A 14,395-nucleotide genomic window follows, 5' to 3' on the forward strand; every position below is an offset into this window, starting at 1 on the left:
TAGCCAGGCTCTGAGGCCTTCCTTTTTACGTCTCTTGCATGGGTCTCCTTCTATTCCTCATTACCCCTTGAGGTCAGACCTTTATTCTTGTCCCTTGGACCACTGCAGTAGACTCTAACTGGCCTCCCATTCTCCTACATCTCCCCCTCCAATCCATTCCTGCACCCTGCTCCCAGAATCATCATCCTTAGACCTGCTACATTATATCACTCCCCTGCTCAGAAACCTTCGATGACTCCACATTACCTACCAGACCCAGTTCAGGCTCATAGGGGTGGAACTAAAGACCCCCCCCCCACAATCCAGCCCCCACCTGCCTGTCCTGTCTGATCTCCCACGGCCATCCTCCTCACACCCCGTCTTCAGTGAACCTGTCCAAATACACCCTGTTCATTCTTGCTTTAGCCACTGCTCTTTACCTGTCCTGAAATGCCTTCTAGTGCCTTTTGCTCATTTCATTACAATAAATATTTATTGAGCACCTGCTATGTGCCAAGTACTGTGATGGGTCCTGAGGATACAGCTGCAGTTCCTGTTGTCATGGAGCATCCAGTCTAGGGGTGGAGCAAGTATCATCTCATAGCCCAGTTTGTTGTCAGATGGAAGAATGAGTGGGCATGGAATTCCCTACTCCAAACAAGTAGCAAGAGAGAGGGACTCTCTATGGTTAAAATGAAGAAGAAATCTATAGCGATGGTAGTGAGCAAAAGCTGAAGAAACTGGTACTTTGAGGGACTTAACTGCATACTCACCTCAGGGGTAGTTGTATTAATACACACATGGGGGGTAAGCGCTGAGGCCACAGGCCCATCTATGACTGGAGCTAGAACTGGACTTCTTACCTAAAGCTGGAAGCTTGATAAGAGCGATACCACCTATGAATGGGGACCAGAAGATCTCTGCCCCATAGCCCAGAGTCACAGCAGGGAGCAGACTTTCTGCTTCAGGGTGTGGGTGCAAACAGAGTCACCTATGAGGGAATAACCCTAATCCAGTCTGTGTCTTGCACTATCCAAGTGGTGAGGAGACCTTAAGCTGAGAAACTAATATAAAAACTGGGACTTCCCTGACGGTCCAGTGGTTAAGACTCTGTGCTTCAATGCAGCGGGTATGGGTTCGATCCCTGGTCAGGGAACTAAGATCCCACATGCCGCGGGGCATGGCCGAAAAATACCCAAACTGGTTGAAACCTGTGAATGCATATATCTTGGGCATAGGCAACCATAAAGCTACACCACAGACAGGCCTGTCAGTGCCCAAGTGGGAGTTCTGAGGAAGATAATTCCTACTGAATACAAGCCCATGGGGTGAAATTTTAAAGCATATCTAAAAATACAGTGCCAGGAGAGCCAGTCCATAGACCCAAATAATTGAACAATTCACATCTGAGAAAACAGAGATGATAGAGCAATATGAAAGGATCTTTAAAATAAATGTGTTTAAAATGTTTAAAGAGACAATGGAAGGAATAGAATCTATAAGACGGGAGATTATAAAACCTGATCAGTTAAGATATGGAAAAAAGCAAATAGAAATCCTAGAAATAAAAAATAATAGTCTTTAGAAAAATTTGGCCTCAATACCATAGAAGTAGCTAAAGAAGAAACTGGTGAACTGGATAATAGATCCAAGGAAATCAGCTACAATGCAGTCTGGAGAGGACAAAGGGATGGAAAATGTGAAAAGGAAGTTGGGAGACACGGAGGATAGAATGAGAAGCTGTAACAAATTTAGGCATTCTACAAGGACTAGAGAAAACTTAGAAGAGGCAACATTTAAAGAGATAAAGCCTGAGAATTTTGTAGAATTGAAGAATGGTATGAACTCTCAGATGGATAAACCAAGTCCTAAGCATTTGTAAACACACCCCATCTAGATAAATCATGGTAAAACTGCAAAATGTCAAGTACAAAAAGCAAAAACATTTTCATGGTCTTGTTCTTTTTCCAGAGCACCCTCTGATCTACGTCTGAATGTCCTGAAACTGCATGTAGCCTTCCCCAAGTTTTGTAACCCCTGGGTCCATGAGGGTAGAGTTGAGGGTGGTGAGGAGATGAGAACAGCAGTGACACACCGTCACTCCTGCCAAATTCTATTGGTCACACAGACCAGCCCTGGTACAAAATGGGAGGAAAGTACAGAAAAGTGTGAATACCAGGAGGTGGGGACCACGGGGGGCCATGGTGGAGGCTGGCTATCACATAGACCTCTTTCACAGATGAGAAATCTGAAGCTAGGAGATGAGTAACCTACCCAAGGCCACTAAGCTAATAAGTGGAATAACAAAAATTTAATCAAATTCTTACTTTTCCAGGAATGAATTATATACTCATTTAGTCTTCTCAGTAAGCCTAGGAAGGGAGTAATATTTCCATTTTACACATGCGGAAAGGAAGGCAGGAGAGGTTGGGTAACTTGCCCGCAAATCCATGATGCTAACAACTGCACATACTGCCTTTTTAAAAGCCTCTTCCACCTGACCCCAGATTCCCCAGGCTCTTCACTGAGAGGTCCTACCTCCAGCATGCATTCCCATGAGGTTGTTTGGGTTAGTTTTGCAGGCCTGTGTATGCCTTATGTGCGCTCGTGGAAAAGTATGGGGGTGGGCGGGGACCCCCCTCCCCTTCCCCCTCCCCTTCCCCCTCCCCTTCCCCCTCCCCTTCCCCCTCCCCTTCCCCCTCCCCCTCCGTGCGGTCTGACTCTGCCCTGCCTGGCTGGCCCAGGTGCGTTGGACCAAGACCGCGGGCAGCGCGTCGGACAAGTTCCAGGAAACATCGGTGTTCAATGAGACACTGCGCATCGAGCGCATCGCGCGCACGCAGGGCGGCCGCTACTATTGCAAGGCTGAGAACGGCGTGGGCGTGCCTGCCATCAAGTCCATCCGGGTGGATGTGCAGTGTGAGTCGGGTCTGCCTCTTAGTACCCGGGCCAGGGGCCTGCTTCTGGGGGCTCAGGCTGGGAAGGAGGAGTGGGGAGAAGGGTAGAGAAGTGGCACCTCCGTGTAGAACAACTGTAGAGACTTTCTCTTTTCCAGGATAGAGAAGGGCATCCCTGATGTTCCTTTGACGTGCACTACCTTATACCATTCACCCATCTCTGTCTTTAATCCCATATGAACCTTGCAGCATCCCTGCAAAGTGGTCAGGGAGGGCAGGACAGGTTGGATTATACCCATTCTACAGATGAAGAAGCTGAGACCAAAGGCTTGTGACTTGCTCACTGCATAGGTCTCTTCTCATTATGGTCCAGTGTCCTTCCCACAGTACCTCACGTCTCTGCTTTTGTCCCAGGGAAGCTCTGAAACTTCCCTATCCCAACACCTGCAGGACCAGGCACCCCTCAGTCCTTGCTACAGGTTGAATGGGAAGCCCTCAGTCCCTGCCTGCCATCCACGGATATTCCCTTGACCACTCAGAGGCTATCTCCCTTCTTGCCATCCGCCTCTGTGCCATCCAGGCTGACCTAGGTACCCAGAAGCTGTGGGGCCAGGCCCAAAGGTCTGTCTGCCACCATCTTAATATCTACAATGAACCTATCCATTAAATACACCCCCCTGCCCCAAGTGGGACCTGATAGAGTGGTGGAACCCCAGGCCCTCTCTTCTGTCCCCCTTCAGCCACCCAGGGGCCTGACAAACCCTGGGGCTGAGGGTCGTTTCTCAAGTTATTGCAGCTGGAAGTGTCTGGCAGGCATGGCCTGATTTCCAGTGTGCAGCTGCTTCCTCCATCCTATGGTAGGAGGGTGAAGATAGACACACACATCCCCCCGCCCTCCCCACCCCCCAGCCAATGCAGGTCCCTGGGGAGGGACTGCTGAGAAGCCAACATATCCAGTCCCCTGCCTCTGACAGGTTGCTCAAGCCTGCAGGGCTGGGAGAGCATCTTGCTCTCTGGAAGCATCCCATGAGGGTAGCTTAACTTTCCCTGAGAGCTGCCAGGGGCCCAAGCCCTCCACCTAGGGGGTCACGCATCTGACTCCACTGGGGCTGTGCCCTTGCAGACCTGGACGAGCCAGTGCTGACAGTACACCAGACAGTGAGCGATGTTCGAGGCAACTTCTACCAGGAGAAGACGGTGTTCCTGCGCTGTACGGTGAACTCCAACCCACCTGCCCGCTTCATCTGGAAGCGGGGCTTGGACACCTTGTCTCACAGCCAGGACAATGGGGTCGACATCTATGAGCCCCTCTACACCCAGGTCAGGATGGGCGGCAGCTGGCTTGGTCTCCTCATGGCTCACCCCACATTCTTCCTCCTGCACCCCACAAGGGAGGGGGCCAGGGGGGCTGAAGCCTCACCATCTGGAGTTCCAGGGACTGCCCTGACTCCAACAAGTTTCTTCTGACATCAGAAGCAAGCATTCTGATTGGGCTTCAGACCACCTGGGGCAGACAGAATTGAGACAGAAAGGTCAGGAAGCAGTGGTGAGGACAGGAGAGTCCTCAAGGCGACATGTCCTCTAAGAAATTTGCCAGTTAGGAGAGGCACCTCCTGAGGCAGACAAGTCATCCCTGCCTGTTGCTGGCTGTCAGGGTCTTTGGAACGGCGGGCAGGAACAGCAGGAGTTGGGGTAGAAAGATGAGTCACTTCCCATGGCTCTCCTGCAGTCCTAGGAGATGGTGATGAAGCCATCCTGATCCTGCAAGAGAGTTTTCAGAGGCAGCTTTCCTAGGTGGCTGTCAGAACTCCACATGTAGCCATGGCCTGTAGGGCCAGCCCTATATTTGTATGGGTTGTAAGACAGAGCAGGATTCCCTCGTTACCCTTCCATTTCCTAGAATGGGGAAACTGAGGCCTGGTCCTGACCAGTGTGTACCAGGACACCCTCAGACCCATGGAAGCCCAGGGTATGGGGAGTGTGCCATCCACCCCAGGCTCAGTCCTGAATAGGAATTTGCTTTAGCCTCTGGTGCTTGGTGAATGTGTGTGAGACCCAAGCAGGCCCCTCACCCCAGTGGTCACTGCCCAGGGGGAGACCAAGGTCCTGAAGCTGAAGAACCTGCGGCCCCAGGACTATGCCAGCTACACCTGCCAGGTGTCTGTACGCAACGTGTGTGGCATCCCGGACAAGGCCGTCACCTTCTGGCTCACCAACACCACGGGTACAGGCACTTCCCCGCCCATCCCCTTTCCCACCTGGGCTGAGTCCTCAACCAGGAGGTGGTGCCCATCTCATGCAAGACTCCAAGCACATCACCACGAGTGTTTCCCCTCCTCCTTCCTGCCTGCTCCTTCCCTTCTCCCCCTGCAGGCCTTCCCCGGCCCCCATTCCCTCCCTGATTCTCCTCCCCCACATCTGGCCCTGCCTCATGGTCCCCTAAGACCCCATTCTTGTCCTCCTAGCACCACCAGCCCTGAAGCTGTCTGTGAACGAAACTCTGGTGGTGAACCCTGGGGAGAATGTGACGGTACAGTGTCTGCTGACAGGCGGTGATCCTCTGCCCCAGCTGCAGTGGTCCCATGGACCAGGTCCACTGCCCCTGGGTGCCCTGGCCCAGGGTGGCACCCTCAGCATCCCTTCAGTGCAGGCCCAAGACTCTGGCTACTACAACTGCACAGCCACCAACAATGTGGGCAACCCTGCCAAGAAGACTGTCAACCTCCTGGTGCGATGTACGTGGCTCTGGAGGGGTGGAAGGAAACTTGGGAAGCAGACAGGGTCCCTGTACCTTGGGAACTGAAATGGGAAAGGGGCCTGTCTGCTTCTCCTTGGTAGGGGAGGTAGGCTGAGAAGGCAGGTTCCAGGCACTTTGATTTCCCTGCAATTCAGGTGTCTGCCAGCAGATGGCAGGACTAAAATTTGCATAAAGTTTTATTTACAGTTTACAATCAATACATTTTCAAATATAACCTCAACAACCCAAGAAGTAGGAAGGGCTGGTGTTGATTACCTAGATTTTTTTAGACTGGGAAACTGAGGCTGCAAAAAGCTAAATGTGGACATTCCAGACTCTAAGAGAAAGTTCCTGACTTTCTCCCTGTACAATGGTTTCTACGTGATTAATAGAATTAAAGTGAAAATAACACACATTTCCACATACCTCATATGTAAATCTTTATTAGCAAAGCATTTCAGTGAGTATAAAGATAATTACTAAATGTAAAAATGATTAAAACTTGGAGCACAATATAAAGAAGTGCAAATACTTTCCTAACTAAATTTCAGCCTCAGTAATTATCATTAGCTGCTCGATAAGATCTTGATTTTACTGCTCTGCTTTAAGGAGGAAACTTTAAATTCTTCTGCTTGTGCAGCTTTAGGTGGTTGTTTAAAAATTTATTAAAAAAATTTTTTTTTAAAGATCCAGGCTTGTTTCCAGCTTTTTAGCACTTGAAAGTAAGATACAGCTTCTGTCAAATTCAATTGAGCATCTTCTGATGGACACTCTTCTCTGTTCATCTGTCACTGACCAGTCTCTCCCTGACTCTCCTCACCAAGAGAAGCTAGCTCTCTATGACTTTTTACTTAATTATGATTAAGTAGTGAGAAAGATAATGGTCAAACTGTGGTTATCTAATGACTACTGTTTCCTTTGATGGTACTTTTCCCATCAGAAGATTGTTCTTCCCCACCTGATCCATATGCCCTTTAAAACCTGGGTTGATAAGATTGCCATTTTCATCAAATACTTGTGGTCACCTCTCGGGGTGACATACAGCCTGCTTCACTCAGCCCAGTCCTGATTTATGGCTGTTGTAGCAGAGTCCTTTCCAATGAGCACCTAATATTAAGAATTCTGTCTAATTCTTGGCATACATAAAACAATTTTTAGATTTTTAAAGGAGGTCAGACCATTTTCTTTCTAAACTCTGTATTTTTATGTAATTGCATGTAAAATGATTGTATTGGTCTTTTTTTTTTTTTTTAATGACACAAACTTGTTGCAAAGAGCTAAACAGCACAAAAGGGCAAGTTAAAAATTTCCCCTTAATTTCCCTCAGTCCCATTCTCTAGATAGAACCAGTGTTACATTCTGGTGCCTCTTTCCAAAATTTGTATTTTGTATATTCTGGGTTTAAAACAACAATAAAAATAAAGCAGCATAGTAGTTAGGAGCACAGGCTCTGAGTATGAATTCAAGATTGGCTATTTACCAATACTTCTTTGAGCAAGTGAATTAAACTGTCTGAGCCTCATTTCCCTCCTTTGTAAAATAGGGAAAATAAAATGCCTCCCTCAAAGATTGTGGGATGGGCTAAACGAGGAAACCCACATACAGTGCTTAGAACAGGGCCTCTCATAGTGTATGTTTGGTCAACAGTGGCTGCATTGATTACTAAACCCACTTTTCTACAGCGAGCTTTTTTTTTTTAACTTTTGGAAACACGTCTGAGAGAGGAGAACGATTTCCAAGCAGAGAAAGTGATGGTTTCTCCTGGGAGTGGGATCGTAGCCCCCAAACTCCAGGAAGGCCAGTTGGAGGGTAGAAGCTGCACCTGGATGGGGGTGGTGAGACAGGGAACCCTGGCTTTGGGCCAGCTCCAGCCACCTTTCCCTCCCCATCCACCCATAGCCATGAAGAATGCCACATTCCAGATCACCCCAGATGTGATCAAAGAGAGCGAGAACATACAGCTGGGCCAGGACCTGAAGCTGTCATGCCATGTGGATGCAGTGCCCCAGGAGAAGGTGACCTACCAGTGGTTCAAGAATGGCAAGCCAGCACGCATGTCCAAGAGGCTGCTGGTGACTCGCAATGACCCTGAGTTGCCCGCTGTCACCAGCAGCCTAGAGCTCATTGACCTACACTTCAGCGACTATGGCACCTATCTGTGTGTGGCTTCCTTCCCGGGAGCACCTGTGCCCGACCTGAGCGTCGAGGTCAACATCTCCTCTGAGACAGGTGGGCAGCTGGAGGGGGGCAACAGGGAGGTATGAGGGGGCTGGAGAGACCCACAGAGGGGAGGTGGGGGCAGCAGCTTGGGAAAGGGAGGCCACAGTGAGGAGGATACCATTTGTTCATGCCATATGCATTTATTAAACACCTGTTATATGCCAGGTATTATGCTACGCACTGGAGTAAAGTGGTGGGCAAAACAGGCCACACTGAACTTAGTAGCAAATGTTTTTCAGATCATCCCACAAATAAATGTATCACTGCAAACTGTGATGCATGAGAGTCAGGAGTTTCCTAAGATAGCAGGTTTGATCTGAGATCTGAGGGAGGGGCAGGATTTTAGTAGGCAAAGGAGAGCAAAGGGAGGGTGGAAGAGAAAAGCAGGCCAAGGAATCAGCATATGCAAAGGCACCGAGGCAGGAAAGTACATGAAGCATTTGGCGCACTGAAAGGAGAGTGTGGCTGAGAGAATAGAGTGAGATGAGAGTGGAGAGGTAGGTAGGGGCCAGATTTTGCAGAGGATTTGGGTCTTTATTCCAATAATAATAAATAACGATAATGAAATAATGGCCGACATTTACTGAGTGTTTACTATGTGTTCTGATGATTTTATATTTATCTCATTCACCTTCATGATTTACTTTATGGGGTAGATGGTTCATCTTCAGTTTTTAGAGATGAGGAAACTTAGGCTAAGAGAGTTTAAGAATCTTACCTAAGGTTACACATCAATAAATGGTGGAGCTGGGATTCAAACCCAGGCAACCAGACTTCAGAACCTGCTCTCAGCCACCCGTGAAGGGTTTACACTTTGAAAATTACAAGAGTTTGGAGGGAGTGACTTTGGAGAAGGTCTCTGGAATCTCATCTCCAGCCCCCAGTACCTTGCACTGAGTTGCTGGCTGACTTTGGCTAAGCCTCTTCAACTCTCTGGGCCTCAGTCTCTCCTCTATGAGACATTGAACCAGATGGCCTTGGAAGCTCTTCCCATCCTGACATCTGAACAGGGAGAGGCCAGGTGTAGCTGGAGGTGTCAGGAAAGGCTTCCAGAAGGAGACAGACCTGAGCTGGGCTTTGGGAGTGGACTAGGCCTCCACAGATTCCACAAATCCATTTTGCAAATCACAGAGCCATGTCTGGGGTGAGGAGCTGGGGACTCAGACACGAATGCCACAGCCCCATCATCAGAGCTCACTGCCTAGACAGAGAGATAGACCTGTTGCAGAAGGGTCAGGCAAGGTGGAGGAAAAGGAAGGACAAACCTTAGATAAGACTCAGGAGCTAAAGGTGGGGTCTTCAGAGCATCTGGGGGCACAAGAGGAGTACCAGGCTGCCCGGGGTCATCAGGGAAGGCTTCTTAGGGGAGCCATTTTCCATGTGAGCATTTGCCCATGCTCAAGCCCATGAGAGGAGGGACAGGGAGCCCCCAAGGTGTATGAGACTTACTGTGTCCAGGAAGTATGTTCCTTACAAGTGGATCCCACAGCTGCAACACAGGATGGGAAAGGAAGATGAGGCTGGGGGTTGACAGAGGCCAGAGCCCAAGGGCCTTGTTAGAAGAGCCAAGGAGTTTGAGCTTTAACCTGAGGGCAGTATGGCCTCAAAATGGGACAGCCCTTTATCTTGTGGGGGCAAAGAAGGGTTGGGAGCTGGGGTGTTTTAGAAACAGGGAAATCAATGGGGTACAGGGCCATTTCCTTCATTTCATTCGTCAGCTTGATGCCTAGGACATAGAAGCTTTTTAAGGACCTGTGGAGACGGTTTAAAATTGGAAAAATAAATTAAAATTAACTGGCTCCAAAATACAAAGGGAAAACTGCAGAGTTAAAGCCAATAAATGTATAAATGTTTACAGAGTATAAATTATGCTAACTAGATAACTGGACTTCAGCTTGCCTTGTAGAGTTATTTACGATTTATATTTAATGTAGACATTTAATTTGTTTGATGTGATATGGGATGGGACCCATGGAAGTCTTTAAAAGACCCTTAATTTGGGCAATGTGTCGGGTTGGATTAGGTTTGGCTGTGAATAACAGAAAAAAACCTAAATAACGGTGCCTTTAAATGAGCTAGATGTGTATTTCTTCTTTAAGTAAAAGTGAGCAGTCCAGGCTGGAATAGTGGCTCGGCTCCACCAAATCCTCAGAGCCCCAGGCTCCATCTTGTCTTGCTTTTCTGTTATCTTTAGCATGTGCCCCCTCGTCCACGATGGCAGTGCCAGCTGCAGCCATCAGTCTGCATTCCAGCCTGCAGGGAGGAAGAGAGGCACTGCCTCTCCATTTAAAGACTCACACCATCTTGGCCAGGATTTAGTCACGTGACCAGAGCTAGCCATAAGGCAGGCTGGGAAATACAGTCTTTATTCTGGCTGTGTGTCCTGCTAAAGCCCAGATATTCTTTCACTTTTGAAGAAAGGGTAAGGATGTTGGGGGACAGACTACCAACCTGTGATAACACTCCAGAAAGAGAAGATGGAGGCTTTCACTAGAGCAGGGCCAGTAGGCAGGAAGGAAGGGATTGAGGGGGAAGATATTTAGCAGAACTATTTAAAAAGTGGAACCCCCCAAATAAATAAAAGGTGGAATCCCCCAAACTTAGTAATGTTGGGGATAAGGGGATAGAAAGAATTGGCCTGGACGACTTCAACACTCTTTCTGAGTTGGGAGACCTTGAGGTAGAGACCCAGGAGGTGGAGAGGATTTGGGGAGGGGAGTTCTGCTTTGAAGATACTGCAGGATCTGTGGAACATTGGGGATGGGAAAGGAGGCTCGCACTTAGTGGGAGGGAAGCAGGAGCCCCAGAGCAGAGGCCGGGGGATGGGGGGGGCGGTGAGGGGAAGCTCTAACCCCGCTCCTACCTCTTCCCTGCCCCGCAGTGCCTCCCACCATCAGCGTGCCCAAGGGCAAGGCCGTGGTGACCGTGCGCGAGGGCTCGCCCGCCGAGCTGCAGTGCGAGGTGCGGGGCAAGCCGCGGCCGCCTGTGCTTTGGTCCCGTGTGGACAAGGACGCTGCGTTGCTGCCCTCGGGGCTGCCCCTCGAGACCTCGGACGGGAAGCTGCGGCTGGAGCGTGTGAGCCGCGACATGAGTGGGACCTACCGCTGCCAGACGGCTCGCTATAATGGCTTCAACGTGCGCCCCCGCGAGGCCCAGGTGCAGCTGAACGTGCAGTGTGAGTCCCACCGCCCCACCCAGACTACCGTCCAGAGCTGTCCCTCCCGGTTTACAGTCAGGCCTGCCCCCTCTTCACCCCTTCACCCACCCTAGTCCAACCAAACCCCTCTGCTGATACCCCTAAACCCTCCTTGACCCCCGTGCTCTAAGACATGGAGGTCCATGACTCTTGCCGCACTTCTACTCCATCTTCATTCCCAGGGACCCAGTGAGCAAAGAAATAACTGATTTTGCCAAGTGAAACTGGGAGTTTGAAGGAGGAAGGAAACTTCAAGGGAACACACTGCTTCTGATAGTAAAATGACGAGAGTTAACTTACCACGTGCCAAGCACTGAGTGTTTTAATGCCCTAACTCATCTAGCCCTCCACAGTCCTATGTATAGATTCTGTTATTCACCCATTTTTACAAATAGGGAAACCGAGTCACACAGATGTTAAGTAACTTACCTAAGATCTCACAGCTAGTTAGAGGCAGAGCTGGGGTTTGAACCTAAGCTATCTAGCTCCGGAGATCATGCTGTAAATCCCGACGTTATGCTGCTTTTCATTACACGGAGGGTGAGGGGACCATTTGAGGCATGAATAGAGGCCCAGTCTGGGAAGCTCGGCTGGAGGTTTTGGCCGGGAAGGAGTAGGTATCTGCAGGTCGGGGAGGTATAAGTGTGGCTATTTTGAATGTTGTGAGTATGTATCCGCCCTGAGACCCTTCCAGGATGCTGGGGGGTGGGGGGAGGGGTGGCGGGAGTAGAGGCGAGTACGTCGCCTCCCCATGGGGCCGCTCCTCAGACCCCACTCGGTGGGGAGAGGCCCCGCTGACCGCCGCCCCCGCCCCCAGTCCCGCCGGAGGTGGAGCCCAGCTCCCAGGACGTGCGCCAGGCACTGGGCCGGCCAGTGCTGCTGCGCTGCTCGCTGCTTCGAGGCAGCCCCCAGCGCATCTCCTCGGCTGTGTGGCGCTTCAAAGGGCAACTGCTGCCTCTGCCGCCTGCCGTCCCCGTCGCCGCCGAGGCCCCCGACCACTCTGAGCTGCGCCTCGACGCCGTCACCCGCGACAGCAGCGGCAGCTACGAGTGCAGCATCTCCAACGACGTGGGCTCCGCTGCCTGCCTCTTCCAGGTTTCGGGTGAGTGTCCCGACTGCCCCGCCCCAGCCAGCCCCGCCCACCTGGGGCCAGGCTCCGCCCCAACCCCAGCCCTGCCCAGGCTCCGCCTGGGGCCCCGCCCTTTGCGGCCTCACTGCGCCTGGTTTAGGGCCCTGCCTTTCCCGGACCCGCCCATGCTAGGTACAGGTCCCACGCAGGCCTCCCGGGTATAACCGGGACGTTCTCTCACAGCCCTGAACCCCCCACTTGCCCACTCTAGGTCTAGGCCTTCCCCTTTCGAGGCCCGCCTCGACTTGGCCTAAGCCTCGCATGTTTTAGCTTTGCCCGGCTCCTGGCATCTGACACGCCCGCTCCCTTCACCAGGCCTAGACTTCGCCCCTCTAGCCCCAGGAGCACCAGGTATGGGCCCTTGCCTTTAAAGGCCCATTCAAGCCTGGCTTACGCCCTGCCTACGTGAGGCATAGGCTCCACCCCTTCCAGCTCTCTGCTTCCACCTGTTTGAGTAGCAGGCATCGCTTTCCCTCCAGCCCTGTCCACGTCAGGTTTAGACCGACCCGCTCAAGCCCTGGGCACCGCCGCATCTCAGCCGTCACTTCTCAAGCCCCTCCTCCTTCGTCCTTGGCCCTAGAGGCTGTAGATAGGAAATCTCTTCCTGGCTGCGGGCCCAATGTGAGGGGTCTGAGCTGTTAGAGGAGGGAAGAAGGCCTCAACAGCTTCCCTGGAACGTCGTGGGTGGCGCTGGGCCAGCCAGCACACATTTCCTGAGCTGTCACTCTAGAGGTTCAGGCCCCTCGGTGCCCCGAAATCCCTTTCAGCCCCATCTCTTCATGTCATTCAGGTGGGCATTTTGGGGCTGCAGATGGGCGTGGGTGGGTCAGAAAGGAGGGAAGGTCGTGGTGAGAGTGGAGGGGAAAGGCCGGACCCACTCCCTTCTCTTCCTCCCTTGGAGAGAGCCGGTACCCTGTCAGAAGCAGCACCCCAGAGGAGAGCCCCAGGTGTGCCTGTACCCCATTTTACTGTGCCCCCGCTCTCCCAACAGCCTCTGACTGACTGGGTGCCCCTTAGCTCTTGTTTGGATCTCCTCACTCACAGTGGGGGGCTAGGGCCACAGGTCACTGGCCACCTACCCAGCCCCTCCCCACCCCACCCAGCCCTGCCAGCCAGAGGCCCCTGTGACATTTCCCACCTCCTTCCCCCTCCCCTGTTCTCCCACACTTTCCCTGTCTCCCCACCTTTTGGCCGCTCTCTATCTCTCTTCCCTTCCTTCTACCTCAAAATCCATGACCCTTCTTGGTGTCTTCTATCCAATTCTCTTCCCCTGTGTCTTCTCTAATATCCCTTCTCTGTGTCTTAACCACATTTCTCTTTTCCATCCTTTCCTTGGACTTTCCACTCCCTTCTCACCAACACCACCTCTTGGATTCCCAATCTCCCTTTCCTCCATCTCCCACCTTCCCGCCTACCCCTCATTCTCCCCAATCTCCTCTTCTCCCACCATCTCCTCTCCTCACAATATTCCTTCATTTTGTCTCCCCCCACCTCTCTGTACCACGCATCCTCTTCTGTCGCCCTCTCCCACACCTCCTCTCTCTGTGTCTCTCCTCATCCCCTGCCCCTCACGGCCCCGTGCCCCCCTCCCGGCCCTCTCAGCCAAAGCCTACAGCCCGGAGTTTTACTTCGACACCCCCAACCCCACCCGCAGCCACAAGCTGTCCAAGAATTACTCCTACGTGCTGCAGTGGACCCAGAGGGAGCCTGACGCTGTCGACCCTTTGCTCAACTACAGACTCAGTGTCCGTCAGGTGGGCCAAGGGGGACAGGGGCTCGGGTGCAGGCTGGCCCTGGGAATACTCATCAAGCCAGGGGGAAGGGGTTGGAGACACATTGACCCTCTTAGAGATAACTCTTCAAAGCCAGGGAAAAAGTGTTCTGGACACAGGAGCTGGGACGCTCTAGGGACCTGTCCCCTTTGAACCCATGCTCTGGGCACAGCCCTGAGAATTAGGCAGGGGTCTGCTGGGTTCATGTGGGGGAAGGGGGGTAAAGCCAGTCCTGCTCACAAAACAGAGAATCTTATATATACTTATATATACTCTTATATCAGAAGCTTAAAGCATGAGCTTAAGTCTCATCTACAGGGTCTCTAGGACACAAGGCCAGAGCCACTATACGAGTCTCAAGTCCAGTCTAATTGCATGTGGTTCTGCCCAGACTAAGGGGTAGTTGGGTGGAGGGTAAGAGTGTGACTCTGAGGCAGACTGCCTAAGCTAAAATTCAGTTCTGTA

The 14,395-nt window shown here is 51.5% G+C and overlaps 1 protein-coding gene across 1 annotated transcript in view; it reads left to right on the forward strand.

Moving 5' to 3' along the window:
• MDGA1 (MAM domain containing glycosylphosphatidylinositol anchor 1) overlaps window positions 1-14,395 on the forward strand; it is a 57,891-nt gene that overhangs the window by 30,289 nt on the left and 13,207 nt on the right. Inside the window, exons 3-10 of the mRNA XM_022581802.2 lie at window positions 2,724-2,898; window positions 4,000-4,196; window positions 4,968-5,100; window positions 5,342-5,611; window positions 7,513-7,842; window positions 10,715-11,008; window positions 11,847-12,131; window positions 13,761-13,912. Coding sequence (XP_022437510.1) covers window positions 2,724-2,898; window positions 4,000-4,196; window positions 4,968-5,100; window positions 5,342-5,611; window positions 7,513-7,842; window positions 10,715-11,008; window positions 11,847-12,131; window positions 13,761-13,912 — 1,836 coding nt within the window. The remainder of the gene's footprint in view (window positions 1-2,723; window positions 2,899-3,999; window positions 4,197-4,967; window positions 5,101-5,341; window positions 5,612-7,512; window positions 7,843-10,714; window positions 11,009-11,846; window positions 12,132-13,760; window positions 13,913-14,395) is intronic.

This window comes from Delphinapterus leucas, chromosome 10 (genome assembly GCF_059928025.1).
Source record: "Delphinapterus leucas isolate spDelLeu-1000000601 "Yukka" chromosome 10, BTC_Dleu_Yukka2, whole genome shotgun sequence".
Classification (NCBI taxonomy): domain Eukaryota; kingdom Metazoa; phylum Chordata; class Mammalia; order Artiodactyla; family Monodontidae; genus Delphinapterus; species Delphinapterus leucas.